This window comes from Diabrotica virgifera, chromosome 4, assembly GCF_917563875.1.
Source record: "Diabrotica virgifera virgifera chromosome 4, PGI_DIABVI_V3a".
NCBI classification, from domain to species: Eukaryota; Metazoa; Arthropoda; class Insecta; order Coleoptera; family Chrysomelidae; genus Diabrotica; species Diabrotica virgifera.
The window spans coordinates 69,740,192-69,755,069 of record NC_065446.1 but is presented as its reverse complement, the minus strand read 5'-3'; the positions used below and the strand labels follow the sequence as shown (position 1 = coordinate 69,755,069).

Sequence of the window (14,878 nt, the reverse complement as noted above, 5' to 3'; positions counted from 1 at the left end):
AAACATTTGGGGGGTTTAAAGGAACAAAACCCCCATAAAATTTTTATGTAAACATATTAAAAAAGAAGCCGCAACTCGATAAAAACTGCCTTATCGAAAAAATACTAAGAGCCAAAAAAGTTTTAAAAATATTGAATTTAACTAATGGTACCACAATAATAATTTAATTGGAACGTACAGAAAAGTTTGGGGGGGTTTAAGGGAACAAAACCCCCATAAAATTTTTATGGGGAGCACAAATTTCACTATAATTTTTCTTTAAGATGCTCCTGCCATAAGAATGCCACATGTCCATTTTCGATAAAAAACCTCTAATAGTTTTCGATATATTCGAAAAAATCTATTTTCATTTTGTAACTTTAAAGGGCTATAACTTTTTTGTGTGCATATTTGTACTAAGGTAAGTTAGGTTCATTCGAACTATTTTTGGTCCCAGAATATGTGATTTAATTTATGACCTGTATTTTTGTTACACCCTGTATAGTTGGGAGTAGAGATTGCAATGGCTGGATCCAGCAATCCAGCTAGATCCAGCGTCTTTTTTTACATGCTGGATCCATCAGCGCCAGTCCACAATCCATCATGTCTTCATTAGCCTCTTTATTCAAAGCCGTGTGTCGGCAACAGTTTGTTTAGTATGCTGTAACGTTTCTATAACATAAAATTTTGCATCGAAAAAGCGTTGATAAACAATGACTCTGCGATAAAATTCTCTGCTGGCGAGTGGTCAATAATCAATCAGTTTATCGCTACTTTTCAGTCGGTGAAACTAGCTGTAGAAGCTCTTTGCAGAAGAGAGTCCACTTTGATAACGGCCGACACAACCATGAAATTTGACTTAGACAAACTAAATAGCCAGGACTCTAGCCTTAGTGCCGAGCAGTCGGAAGCACTACGCAACATAATCGCGGAAGGGCGCCTCTCTGAAATTACAACTACATTAGTGTACATACTTACAAAATCCAAAAGTGGATGACGAAAGACTAAATAGTCCTGGTTATTTCCCCATGCCGAAAAAAAATTCAATGCGACAAGAGATGAAAAATTTGTTGAACGTGTGTCCTTACGATAAGATGGGGACGTATGTAATATAATGTAAATTTATAGGTTCCTATCGATAATTTTACACCTCTACTAGTTTCATCTCTTTTATTTCAAAACGTGTTATGTTTTCCATCTTTTGTGTTATTTTGCGCTCATCACTGTATTGTACATACCTTCTATTTGTGTTTGTCGATTTGATTTATTGTTGTCGGCTCCTCGTTCATTTCCAGCTAAATCTATAAGAGAGAACTTTCCTTCGGCAGTTTTTGAACCGTTTCTTCTTAAAATTATTTGAAAGACAGCATGTGATCTTGAGGAATTTGAATTAGCCGAAGTTTGACCGGAAGTTCGTTCCAAACTTCCTCTCTGAATAAGATCTAATACATGTTCCACCTAAAAGCAAAACAGTAATTTTGAGGATAATATCATTAATGACTGGGAAATATTTTACCAACATTAGTTTTCGGAAATTTTGAAGATGCAATGATCAAATAAAATACGTTGACAAACAAAAGGTGAATCCTCTTCACCGACATGTAATGCCTAAGCGTCTCCCTCCAGGTCTTCTTTTGTTTTCCTTTCCTACTCCTTCTAGGATCGTGCAAGTCAGGAATTCCAGGGTGACCAACCAGGGTCACCAACGTCTTGACGTTGAACATGATCAAACCATATTACCACATCTAGACTCCTTTAATACTCTTTTATACTCATTCTTAATTTTATTATTTTTTGTCAGTGATCCGTCTAAACATTCTCATTTCCGCCACATGTATTCGTTGTTTCATTTTCTTTTTAACTACACCAACATTTATCAGTCTCTCTCACACCTGTACCAACACTAGTTGTAACTTCCTCATACATGTCTTTCACATATTCACCGGGAACTCCCTTCTTAGTGAGCACCCACCAGAAATTCTCTTGAGGAACTCTATCATATGCTTTCTCAAAATCAATTAATACCATATGGGCGTTTGTTTCTTTATAGTATGTATCTGTATTTTTCCATCATCTACCTTATAAGAAGAATTGCATATGTTATTGATATGCCTTGCATACAATTTAACTGATTATCTAACATTTCGGTTTCTTTACGTCCTCCTCCTAAGTGCCTTCTCTAATGAGGTTGGCGATCAATATGGCAAATTTCTCTCTGTTCTGGGCTTGATCAATTAAGTCATTTCCTGTTGTGTGGGTCCAATCTCTGATGTTTTCTTCATTCGTAGAGATGTACTTCTTCATTCGTAGTTCTGCTGGTCCAGCTTATTCTTAGCATTCGGCGGTACAACCACATTTCAAATTTAATGAATTCAGTTTGTTGACGTGATGCTGTTTTAATGTCCAGGTCTCACAGCCATATAGTAATCGAGACCACACATAACACTCTAGTGTTCTCAATCTTATTGTGATTGATAGCTTGGGGTTACAGAGCATTTTACGCATGTTCATGAAACCAGACCTTGCTATTTCAATGCGTCTTCTAATTTTTTTTTTGAGTGGTCTAGCTGACTATTTAGCTCTCTGCCCAGGTATATGAAGCTTTGGGAATTATGAAGGGTGATACCATTTTGTATGTTGGGTGTAATTTGTTCATGGGGGTTCTTGTGTAATACCATGATTTTGTTTTGGATAAGTTAATGTTCCTGCCCAGCCTGTGACTTTCTTAATTATGTTCGTCAATAATTTAAGTTGGTCTTCTGTTTTCGCTAATACTACGGTGTCATCGGCATATCTTACACTATTAATGATGATTCCATTGGCTCTGGCACCTTCAGGGCGATCTTCAAGAGAAGCTCTGATACTATGTTCGGCATAGCATCTCCCTTATTTTGGCAAGCAGGTAGCAATATACTGCTTCTCCATTCGTCTGGAATTTGTCCTAATTCATCATCAATTCATCTAATACTTCTTCAAAAACATGTATGAATCCATATTCACTTAATTTATCTGGTAAAAGGTTAGGACCAATTATACAATGTCCAACTATACCCACACACTCATTTACTGAAAATTTAGCTGAACACTACGTTCAATTGCAAAATATGAAATGATAACTCACCTTAGTAACAACTTTTTCAGTTAATCCAACTACTTGCACTTGCTGTTTTGCGTCTTCTAAAACACGCAATCTGTTCTTTTTAGATAGAAGATCAAACACCAATTTTCCATAGATTTCGAAAAAACTAGCAGAGACTGTAAAGTTCAGCTTAGCATATTTTGGCTTGTTTAAGTACTTAAATACATCTTGAGCTACTAATCCATAGATTCCACTTTTAAAATTTTGCAATTTTCCTAAAACACAAATTACATTTAACAATAAACATACGATATTATAACAAAAAAGAATTGTACCATTACTTTGGATATTTGATTTCTGTTTTAAACATATCAAACATCTTTGGAATGGACTGGTATCTCAACCAGTAACTTCTTCTTCTACTACTTAAATCAGGCGAGACACATTAGTCTCTGGCACTTGCTCATAGTCATAAGACTTTTGTACCAAACCCTGTTCTTCTCCTTAAACTCTAATAAGTCCTGTGGCCTCAACTAAGGCCAACAGTTTTCTTATTGGTAGTTTTAGGATCTCTTCTGGTTCAAACCTCATTTGACCAGTGAAGTCCTGCCTTACATCACCTAGCACACTGCAATGGCATAGTATGTGTATGGTAGTCTCTTCTTCAATTTCGCACTTTCTGCACCATGGTTCATTCACCTTAGCTAGTTTGTATAGAGTATAGGTGATTTCTTAAACGGCAATATCCAGTCACAATTTCAGTGACCGTTTTGGTATCTCGTTTATTGAGGTTCATCAAACTGTTCGAGAATTTTTTATCAATATTCTTAATTATTTTTTTAGTCTGGATTTGCTCTTGAGTGGTTCTCCATAAAGTCATGCCATGGAGTTAGGGTGTTTACATTGTAAAATGGCGTGCACCCTATCCTCCATGCTATGGCATGCTGGACGAGCCATACAGCCTGTAGTCAACACCCCGAAGTATGAGCGGGAATACAAAGTGTACTAATACTCATACGCTTATGAAACGCACCTGGCGGATCATAAGGGCCTTCACATTTTACTCTTTTTCAACTAGTCTTGAGTAAAATGTCTTTAATCTTTCCTATCGGCCTCTCTTGGCTACCTCTTGTTCTTCCGACCCCGAATTGCTATTAGGTTTCCGAGGGCAGATGGGTCACTGTATTTCTTTCTACTACATACCTACTCTTCAGCGAATGATTGCCGGTACAAGCAATCCCCCCACTTACTGACCAACGGCTTCGGGCGGATGAGTTGGTAAGTGGCAGGGCACTCTTTTGTCCTGAGACTGAGAAATCGGTCTCGAAGGCGGATGAACCCTACAGAATGGTCAACGGTATAAGGATGCAGAAGGCAACGGGAAACCACTGCATTAAAGACTCATGGAGTATCCCTAGAAATCGTCATGGCTCACAGAAATGACAATCAACAACCTACTAATCATGGTTCTCGGATGCCAAGATTCGGCAGGGGAAGAAACAATAGTAACGACAGGGCTTCCCAGGCCGTTAGTCAGCGAAATCCCTGTTCACTAAATATATACAAATCCACCTACAAAATCGCTACATGGAATGTAAGAAGTATGTATGAACCTGGGAAACTGAAGAATATACAGCAAGAGATGATGCGACTAGATATCGATATATTAGGAATAAGCGATACAAGATGGGTCAGCTCTGGCGAACTCAATACAGACAATGGACGAATCTATTACTCTGGAAGCAGCGACACCCAACACAGATATGGAGTTGCTATGATCCTCAGCGAAAAAGTAACGAGATCAGTAACAGGCTTCGTTCCGATGTCCGAAAGAATAATAATGTTGCAGTTATTGACAACCCATGGAAAAATGAACCTAATCCAGATTTATGCGCCAACTGCTGACAAAAATGAAGAAGAAATAGAAAACTTTTATAGCGAACTCCAGAAAACATTACATCTCACAGCATCTAGAGACATAACAGTGATCATGGTTGATTTCAACGCAAAAATTGGCGAAGGAAAATGCTACCCTAATGTAGGATCATATGGCGAACGAAACGACAGAGGAGATCGCCTAATAGAATTTTGCCAGGAGCATAATGTTATAGCCGCAAATACATTCTTTAAATTACCTAAGCGACGCCTGTATACATGGAAATCACCAGCTGACAAAGAGCACAAAATTGTCAGAAATCAAATTGACTACATCCTAATAAAGCACAGATATCGAAACTCAATTCAGGCAGTAAAGGCATATCCAGGGGCAGACGTATCCTCTGATCACAGTCTTCTTATTGCTAGGTTTCAACTTCAACTAAAAAAGACGCAAAAAAGCCGCAACAACAATAAACTTAACATACAGAAACTAAAGTCAGAAGAAACAAAAGAAAATCTGAAACACGAAATCAACACAAATCTAGACAGAAACCCAGGAAATAATTGCAACGTAGAACAGCAGTGGCAATTCTTCAAAACCTCTATATTAGAACCAAGTAAGAAAGTACTTACTACAACCAAATGTAAGAAAGAAGAATGGATGACGGAGGAAATTCTAGAGTTGATGAGTGAAAGAAGAAAAAACAAAACCATTAATAAGACCCGCTATAAACAGCTTCAAAACCAAATAAGAAGAAAAATTAGGGAGGCTAAAGAAACCTACTTCTCTGAAAAATGTAAAGAAATAGAAGAACTGCAAAACACATATGACAACTTCAACCTACATAAAAAAGTCAAAGAACTAGCCGGAATAGGAAATAGAAGAACCTCAAATATATTGCTCGACAAAAATGGAAATATTATAATGGAGACAAAACGAAAACTACGACGATGGAAAGAGTATATCGAGGAACTATTTCATGACCAGAGAGAAGCTAATACATCCGTAGATAGCCAAACGGGAGATGTAGGCCCAGAGATAACCAAATCAGAGGTTAGTCAGGCAATAAACTCTATGAAAACCAATAAATCTGCTGGTCCAGATGAATTGCCTAGCGAGCTGATAAAGTTGGTCAACGAGAAAAACCTGGACATAATAGTAGAACTGTTCAACGCTATCTATACTACTGGAATCATCCCTAGAGAAATGTTGACATCAGCCCTTGTTGACACCTATAAGGAAATTGAGGATTTCTAAAAATGCTGATGCTCGTCGAATCCTGAAGATATCTTATACCGACCATGTTACTAATCAGGGTGTTTTATTAAGAGTACCTACATAAAGAAAAAGACCTGTTAACCACAATAAAAACAGCCAAAATCTAATACCTCATAAGGAACAGCGAGAGATATGGACTGCTGCAATTAATGTTACAGGGAAAAGTAGAAGGAATACGTGGTTCAACATCTCAATCAAACAAACAAATCTTTTGAAAGCAGCATTGTGCAAAATATAGATTGCCATGATGTCGCCAACATCCGAAATGGATAGGCCCTACAAGAATAAGAAGAAGTCAAGTCAAAATCTACAGTGAGTTAGAGGTGACAGCACTTAAAGTCGTATAAAAATTTTTATCTTAATAGTTCAGTAGGGATGGCATTTGACCTTGCAAGGTGATAGCATAAGAGCTGTGCAGTGGCGGCTCGTCAGAGGAGGCAAGGGAGGCTCAGCCTCCCCATAAATTTTTTACACACTCTACACTGTTTTGTTTATCATGAATCGCGAAAACAACAAGTACAACTCTCACTATTATACAACGTGTAAATTCCATATTATCACTAATTATCCATACGTACGGAGCATTAGCATTAGAACGCATGATCTCGTCTCAGTTTTATTACATATTATTGTAGGCAGGACCCTGGGTTATCCCGAGATGCATGAACGGAGCACGGAGCCGAGAAGCCCAACAGTCTCCGTTGCTGATGCTCCGTGCAGCGCAGCAGGTGTTTAAGGAGACCCGGTCTCCTAACAGTGGCATCTACGGTGCCATCACACGCTGCCCGGAGATATACCAAGGGAGGCAGAATAGCTTTTCGGCTCCGTTGCGTGGTTGCGTGCATCTCGGGACAACGAATTTTAGGGTCCTGACTAAAAATAATGAAAAATCTGCGATTTTTGTTATGAAATTTGGTATGTGGGGTTATAATAATATTTGGAACAACTTGCTCAAATAACTTTTTCCGATATCTCTAACTCAAAGCAAAATATCGGTAATTTATGGTGTTTTTGAATTCGCAGTAGGCCGCGTTTAGAATTAAAAAAATTCAGTTGAGTATCTTAAAAAATTTGAAGCTTCATTATGTATGGACTGCAAAACTTCAAATCTGTATTTATTTTGATATGCGAGGTGTCTATTTACAAATAGATGGAATTGTTAACAAATAAACGACACAAACTTTGGTATTAAACTTTTACAATTAGACTAACTATTTTTAAAATGATATGATATCATGAAATTATGAATTAGGATGATATTATGAAATGTAAATAAAAAATGGTCAAAAAATGGGGCCTTAAATTACATTTTTTGGCGCATTTTTTTGCTAGTGCAAATTTGTCTAGATATTTTACAGTTAGGTATAGCCTCCCCTATTGTAAAAATCACGAGCCGCCACTGGAGCTGTGAGACATTTTTGAGTAGGTAGGTATTTTAGGCAACCTGAAAATTTTACAGGTGACTCTTCCATGATAGCCTAATACAAAAATGCCGGTCTGGCTGGAGGGTAGCGGTTATTTTCCCCAAAAATCCCCCCAAAGTTAAAAAAAAAGGGTAAACATTGTTATTACAAAAAATATCATTGGCGTGACTTTAAAGTAAATTTAAATAAGTATTCAAATATAAAGAAAATAAACAGGCCAGGCGATTTGAGGGCGATTTTAACTCTGTAAGATACTTGCATGGGCTCCCCAGGATTATTTTTAGGGGGTGCATCTGAACTTCAGAAGATTTCATCTGAATCTGTACATACTATTAACGAGTATTAAATATACAACTATACATGCATATCTATGTAGATTCCTTCCGGGCAGGGAGGTGCAATTGTTATTTTGACAGGGTATTTTTTAATATTAAAAATAAATATTCTAAAAAAGACAGGATTTTTTTTGGTGAAATGTTCCAACTGCCATGTGATCAAACAAATTACGCGTGCATATAAATGAAGAGCGCTATAGGTAAGCAGCAGTGTGAGAAAGAGCGTATACCGATAGCTGTTTGCGTCCTCTATTGTACCTGAGCGAGTCCGTTCGCTCAAGAAAAATCACGTGACCTGGCGATACCCATGTTGTTAAGCCTCGATACTTTAGGGTAATTATTATATATTATAGTTTTTTAGATAACTTTTTCTTAATTAAGGGAAAATAATACGTACTATACCAGGGGTGGCCAAACTGTGGCTCGCGAGCCACATGTGGCTCTCAATAAATGTACCTGAATTACTTTTAATTTTGTGTTTCAAAATTTCTTAAATTACTGACAAGTATTAAAGACTAAGTGTAACATCAGGACTAACACGGACAGTCGAACACCCCTTATCACCGTTGCTATTCAATTTGGCCTTGGAAAATGTAAGAGGTAAAATACCATCTGAGCTGATAGGGATATTTGTGAATCGAGGATCAAAACTGTTGTTGACATTTGCTGATGATCTAGATGCAGTCGCTTATTCTACAAGAGACGTGAGAGAGATGTTTTCACTTAAGGAAGCAACATGTAGTCTGGGCCTTCAAATAAATGAAGAGAAGACGAAATATCCAAAAATCCAAGATCAAGAGTTAGGCAGAACATAACTATTAATTGCCACAACTTCGAAGTAGTAAAAGAGTTTAAATATCTAGAGGCGGTAATCACAGATGACAATCACACATAAAAAGAGGTCTGAGCATGGATAGCTGCGTGGAATAGGGCATTATACTCCCTATCATCATTATTAAGATCTAAGCTACTAAAAGGCAATCTAAATTAAGACTGTACGTTCATGCCAATTATTCGCCCAATTGGTACAACTGAACGTGAAACATGGACTCTACATCATCAGGAAATAAATATGCTGCTGGTTTTTGAAAATAACGTTCTCAGAATGATATTTGGCCCTGAAGAATCGAAGTATCCTAAATTAGTAGAATTACTTGCATATTTGCAACAACGATGTGAACCATTTTATTTCAAGGGGGAAAGGAAGTTTTTGTTTTTATTTGATTCAGAGTTGGACAACCATCTGCAGATAGCTGTTTCTGCCTCTCAGGCGTCATCGGTTTAGCTATGCAGTCACAACTCTGAATCAAACATCAAAAAGCCTGCCTTATTTAAGGGAAATTACCGCGAATTTAATAATTCGACCTTTGAGACGCAAATTGTCTTCCTCGTTTCATTTTATTTCACTTTAAAATTCGTGAAATCCAAACACTGAGATAGAAATTTAATACTTTTTTACACTTTTATAAAATTGTTTAATTGCGGCTAACGAAAAATTTCAAATTTAAAAAAATGGCTCGGACTATCAAAGAGCTTGGCCACCACTATACTATACAATAGATATTGCAAGTATGATAGAAAAAGACAAATTTATTATTATAAATATATAGGTAGAAAAGTATAAAACTATAAACTAAATTAATTCGTGTCCGAATCTTGTACTTCTTTTTCAAACTCCTCATTTGAGCTTAAATTTTCATTCTCTTCTTCTTCGTCAGACTCCCCTCGAGACTCAGATTACTCTTCTACATGATCTGTAAATAGTCGTATTATGTATTTAGAATTAATTAAAAATTAATTAGTGATTAATTAATTGAGTTACTACGTACTTTCTGTCCTTTTATACGGAGTCGAAGCCTGGACAATCAAGGGCGCATCTGAAGAAAGACTTGCCATTGTTGAGATGTGGTGTTATCGAATAATGTAAAAAATATCATAGACACAACACGTAACAAACACGGAAACATTAAGAAAGATGAAAAAGGCAAAGGAAATATTGAACACTATATGAAGGAAAGAAAAATGAGCTAAAATAAAGGGTCAGAGACTCGAGGGGAGTCTGACGAGGAAGAAGAGAATTAATATTTAACCTCAGGTGAGGAGTTTGAAGAAGAAGTACAAGATTGGGACACAGAATAGTTTTATACTTTTCTACCTATATATTTATAATAATAAATTTTTCTTTTTCTATCAAATTTGCAAAATATATTGTATAGTGCGTATTATTTTCTTTTAATTAAGAAAAAGTTACTTAAAAAAGTATAATATATAATAATTACGCAAACAGCTATCAATATACGTTCTTTCTCACACTGCTGCTTACCAATAGCGCTTTTCATTTATATGCACGCGTAATTTGTTTGATCACCTGGCAATTGGAAAATTTCACCAAAAAAAAACCTGTCTTTTTTAGAATATTTATTTTTAATATTAAAAAATACCCCGTCAAAATAACAATTGCACCTCCCTGTCCGGAAGGAATTTACATAGCTATGCATGTATAGTAGTATATTTTATACTCGTTAATAGTATGTACAGATTCAGATGAAATCTTCTGAAGTTCAGATGCATCCCCTGAAAATAATCCTGAGGCGCTCATGCAAGTATCTTGCAGAGTTAAAATCGCCCTAAAATCGCCTGGCCTGTCTATTTTCTTTATATTTAATATTTAAATTTACTTTAAAGTCACGTCAATGATATTTTTTGTAATAACAATGTTTACCCTTCTTTTTTAACTTGGGGGGGGGGGATTTTTGGGGAAAATAACCGCTACCCTCCAGCCAGACCGGCATTTTTGTATTAGGCTATCATGGAAGAGTCACCTGTAAAATTTTCAGGTTGCCTAAAATACCTACTCAAAAATGTCTCACAACTCTTAGACCATGAGATACCCCAAATGCTATCATTTTAACCTTTAGGGGGATCAATACTAGTGTAAATTTAAAATCGCGACTGAATTCCGCCGTTGTGTTAGTCACCATCTTGAATTTAAAGTAGGAGCGTTTTTGCTCAATATCAATAGGTTTTCGTTACTGTACTACTATAGAATTATTGTACATACCTTTAAATTCGCCACCCATAGTATGTGTTTTTCCAGATCCTGTCTGCCCGTAGGCAAAACAAGTTGCCATACCTCCTTCAAAAATAGTCTTCACCAGTGGTCTCGCAGTAAATTTATACACCAAGTTATTGCCACAGTTTTCGTCAAATACATAATCAAACCTAAAATGTTGATTATCTACATATTTCGTTAAGTCCACTTTGTGTTTAGGTTCGTGAACAACGAGTTGATTTTTTGCAGGAACTGATATTACATCGACTTCTCTTCTAGATAATTCCTTTTCATTCAGCGGCCGTTTCCTCACACACACCTATAAAAAAAACATTAAATTATAATGTACTTGAGACTAAGTTTTCACTCTAATGGCATATAACATATCCCACCAGAATGAAAACAATGGGAACCTTCTCTGGTATAATGTACTTCTTTATAGTCTAGTCGCAACATAGGGGGTCCCGTGGACACTTTTAGTTCGCCGCGATTTGATGGTGGTATTATAGTCCATTCTTTAACGGTAAAATATTGCAAAACCTCTAAATTTTAAAGAACCGCTTGGATTGACATGAAATTTGGCATACACATAGCTAACAAGTCAAAGAAAAAAAGTGATATTGTGCCGATATGTGCTTTTGCCCTGGGGGTGATTTTCACCCCCTCTTGGGGGTGAAAAAATATTCGTCCAAAGAAAGTCAGGAAATGGATAAACTGGCTAATTTTAAGTAACTTTTGTTCTATAGAGTTTTTTCACTAAGTCAATACTTTTCGAGTTATTTGGCAGTGAATATGTTCATTTTTTCAACAAAATAACCACGCTTTTAGACGGTTTTTCGCAAATAACTCAAATAGTAAGTATTTTGTCGAAAAAACATTCTCAGAAAAAATATAACCTGTAAAAAATTTAAAAAAAATGGTGTATATATCACGTCTCTACACCTAGTAGAAGCAGAGTTATAGCTAATGAAAAAAAGGTTCATATTCGTCAAATTCCAAATGGAATACTTTAACGTAAAATAACCAAAAATGAAGCACATTTCGAGGAAAACTCATTACAACTTATATAAAGTGTTTAAAAAAAGCTTCATTTTTGTTTTATAAAAAAAATTTCTAGCATCAAAATTAAACAAGTTACGCTCAAAATAAAGTTAGTCCCTTTTGGTTTTGGTAAAAAAATCGAGAAAATCACCCCCTAATTACTATCTTAAATGAACGTTACGACTTCACAAGTTTCTTGACTCATGTATATATTGTTTATATGATCTGTAAGTTTTATCGGTTCGAAGTCCTTATTATTGAAAGGGCTGTAGTTAAAAGGGGTTGAACGAGTCACTGATCACGAATGTATGCAAATTTAGAAACACCAAATCTTAATCAATTTTTGTCTAACAGAAAAACAAAAAAATACATGATATTCAGAATAGCAAATCTGACTTTTTTTGTTTTTAGAGATTTTTGGTATCTCTAACAATTTTTAAGTTATTTTGAAAAAAAGCATATTTATCAAAATTTAAATTTTTAAAAATTTTACTTTGAAACCAAATTTTTTCAAAAATAAGCACTTTGAATCGATGAAACTTACAGATCATATAAACACAACATAAGTAAAATAATTTGTGGAGCGGTAACGATTATGTTAATTTAAGTTGCTAATTAGGGGGTGGTCTTCCCGATTTTTTTTGCAAAAACAAAAGGGACCAACTTTATTTTGAGCTCAACTTGCTTAAATTTAATGCTAGAAACTTTGTAAAAACAGAAATAAAGCTTTTTTAAACGCTTTAAAAAAGTTATAATAGATTTTCCCCAAAAAGTGGCTAATTTTTTGGATATTTCACGTCGAAATATTCTATTTGAAATTTGGTAAATATGAATCTATTTTTCATTGGCTATAACTCTGGTTCTACAAGATCCAGAGACCTAACGCGTACACCATTTTTTTACTTTTTTATAGGCTATATTTTTGCCAACAACGTTTTTTTCGACAAAATACTTACTTTTTGAGTTATTTGCGAAAAACCGTCTAAAAATGTGGCTATTTTGTTGAAAATTGAACATATTCACTTGCAAATAACTCGAAAAGTGTTGACTTGGCGAAAAAGCTCTATAGAACAAAAGTTACTTAAAATTAGTCAGTTTACCCATTTTCGGACTTATTTTGGACATATATTTTTTCACCCCCAAGAGGGGGTGAAAGTCACCCCCAGGGCAAAAGCACACATCGGCACAATATCACTTTTTTTCTTTGACATGTAAGCTATACGTATGCCAAATTTCATGTCAATCCAAGCGGTTCTTTAAAATTTAGAGCAAAAACCGTGAAAGAATGGACTATTATAGGTTTTTTGGGTCGCTGAATCCAATGGAAGTGGTCTGGAAGCCCAAATGTGGTGCATTTAATTGTTAACAACAAATTATGGTAAAATTAGGTGTTTTTCGGGAATTATTAGAAGCCCTGTAAATAAATTGATAGTGTTAAGGTCTTCTCTGGTGTATTTTTGATCGCTGAATCGAATGCGACTAGTTGCGATTACTCAAAATATGTTCTTGTTTTGTAAATAACAAAATAATTGTTTATTCGCTGAAACGCTCGAAATAATGCGCTATCTACAGCAAGTTTGTAGTCTTTTTCATAGTATTTTTATACGCTAAATCGATTTCCACTAGTCGTGATAGCTTAAACCACGTTCCGACTTTGTTATTAATAAATTATTGCAAAATAATGATTTATATTAGGTACGTTTACTCACGGTTTTTGCTCTAAATTTAATAAAATCACTTGTATTGACATGCAATTTTGCATACACGTAGCTAACATGTCAAACAAAACAAGTGATATTGTGCCGATGTGTGCTTTTACCCTGGGGGTGAAGTTCACCCCTTTTCGTGGGTGAAAAAAGAAACCTTTAAAATAGGTCCGGAAGTGGATAGACTGATTAATTCTAAGCAACTTTTGTTCTATACAGTTTTTTCACTAAGTCAATACTTTTCGAGTTAATTGGTTTTTTTGTTGAAAAATGAACATATTATTATTCACTCGCAAAAACTCGAAAAATATTGACTTAGTGAAAAAACTGTATAGAACAAAAGTTGCTTAGAATTAATCAGTTTATCCAATTCCGGACTTATTTTAAAGGTTTCTTTTTTCACCCCCAAAACGGGGTGAAAGTCACCCCCAGGGTAAAAGCACATATCGGCACAATATCACTTGTTTTGTTTGACATGTTAGCTACGTGCAGGCCAAATTTCATGTCATTCCAAGTGTTTTTTTTTTAAATTGAGTGCAAAAACCGTGAGTAAACGTACTATAAACCGTTATTTTTGCAATAATTTATTAATAACAAAGTCGTAACGTGGTTTAAGCTATCACGACTAGTGGCAATCGATTTAGCGTATAATAATGCTATGAAAAAGACTACAAACTTGCTGTAGATAACGCATTTAGAGCTTTTCGGCGAATAAACAATTATTTTGTTATTAACAAAATAAGAACACATTTTGAGTAATCGCGACCAGTCGCATTCGATTCAGCGACCAAAAATACGCCAGAGAAGCCCTTAACACTTTCAATTTATTTACAGAGCTTCTAATAATTCCTAAAAAAACACCTAATACACCTAATTTTACCATAATTTTTTAATAACAATTAAACGCACCACATTTGGGCTTCCAGACCACTTCCATTGGATTCAGCGACCCAAAAAACCTATAAAACCATCAAATCGTGGTGAACTAAAACTGTCCACGGGACCCCCTGTGTTGCGATTAGACTATTAGGCGCGATTGGGAAAACTATTAATTTTTACGATGCGCGCGCACATCGACAGAAAAAAGCAACAGTCTGAAATTAGT

The 14,878-nt window shown here is 35.6% G+C and overlaps 1 protein-coding gene across 1 annotated transcript in view; it reads right to left on the bottom strand.

The window, feature by feature from the left end:
- LOC114335831 (kinesin-like protein Klp10A) overlaps positions 1 to 14,878 on the bottom strand; it is a 49,613-nt gene that overhangs the window by 17,693 nt on the left and 17,042 nt on the right. Inside the window, exons 5-7 of the mRNA XM_028286122.2 lie at positions 11,036 to 11,345; positions 3,101 to 3,333; positions 1,218 to 1,437 (exon numbers count right to left, since the gene is read on the bottom strand). Coding sequence (XP_028141923.1) covers positions 1,218 to 1,437; positions 3,101 to 3,333; positions 11,036 to 11,345 — 763 coding nt within the window. The remainder of the gene's footprint in view (positions 1 to 1,217; positions 1,438 to 3,100; positions 3,334 to 11,035; positions 11,346 to 14,878) is intronic.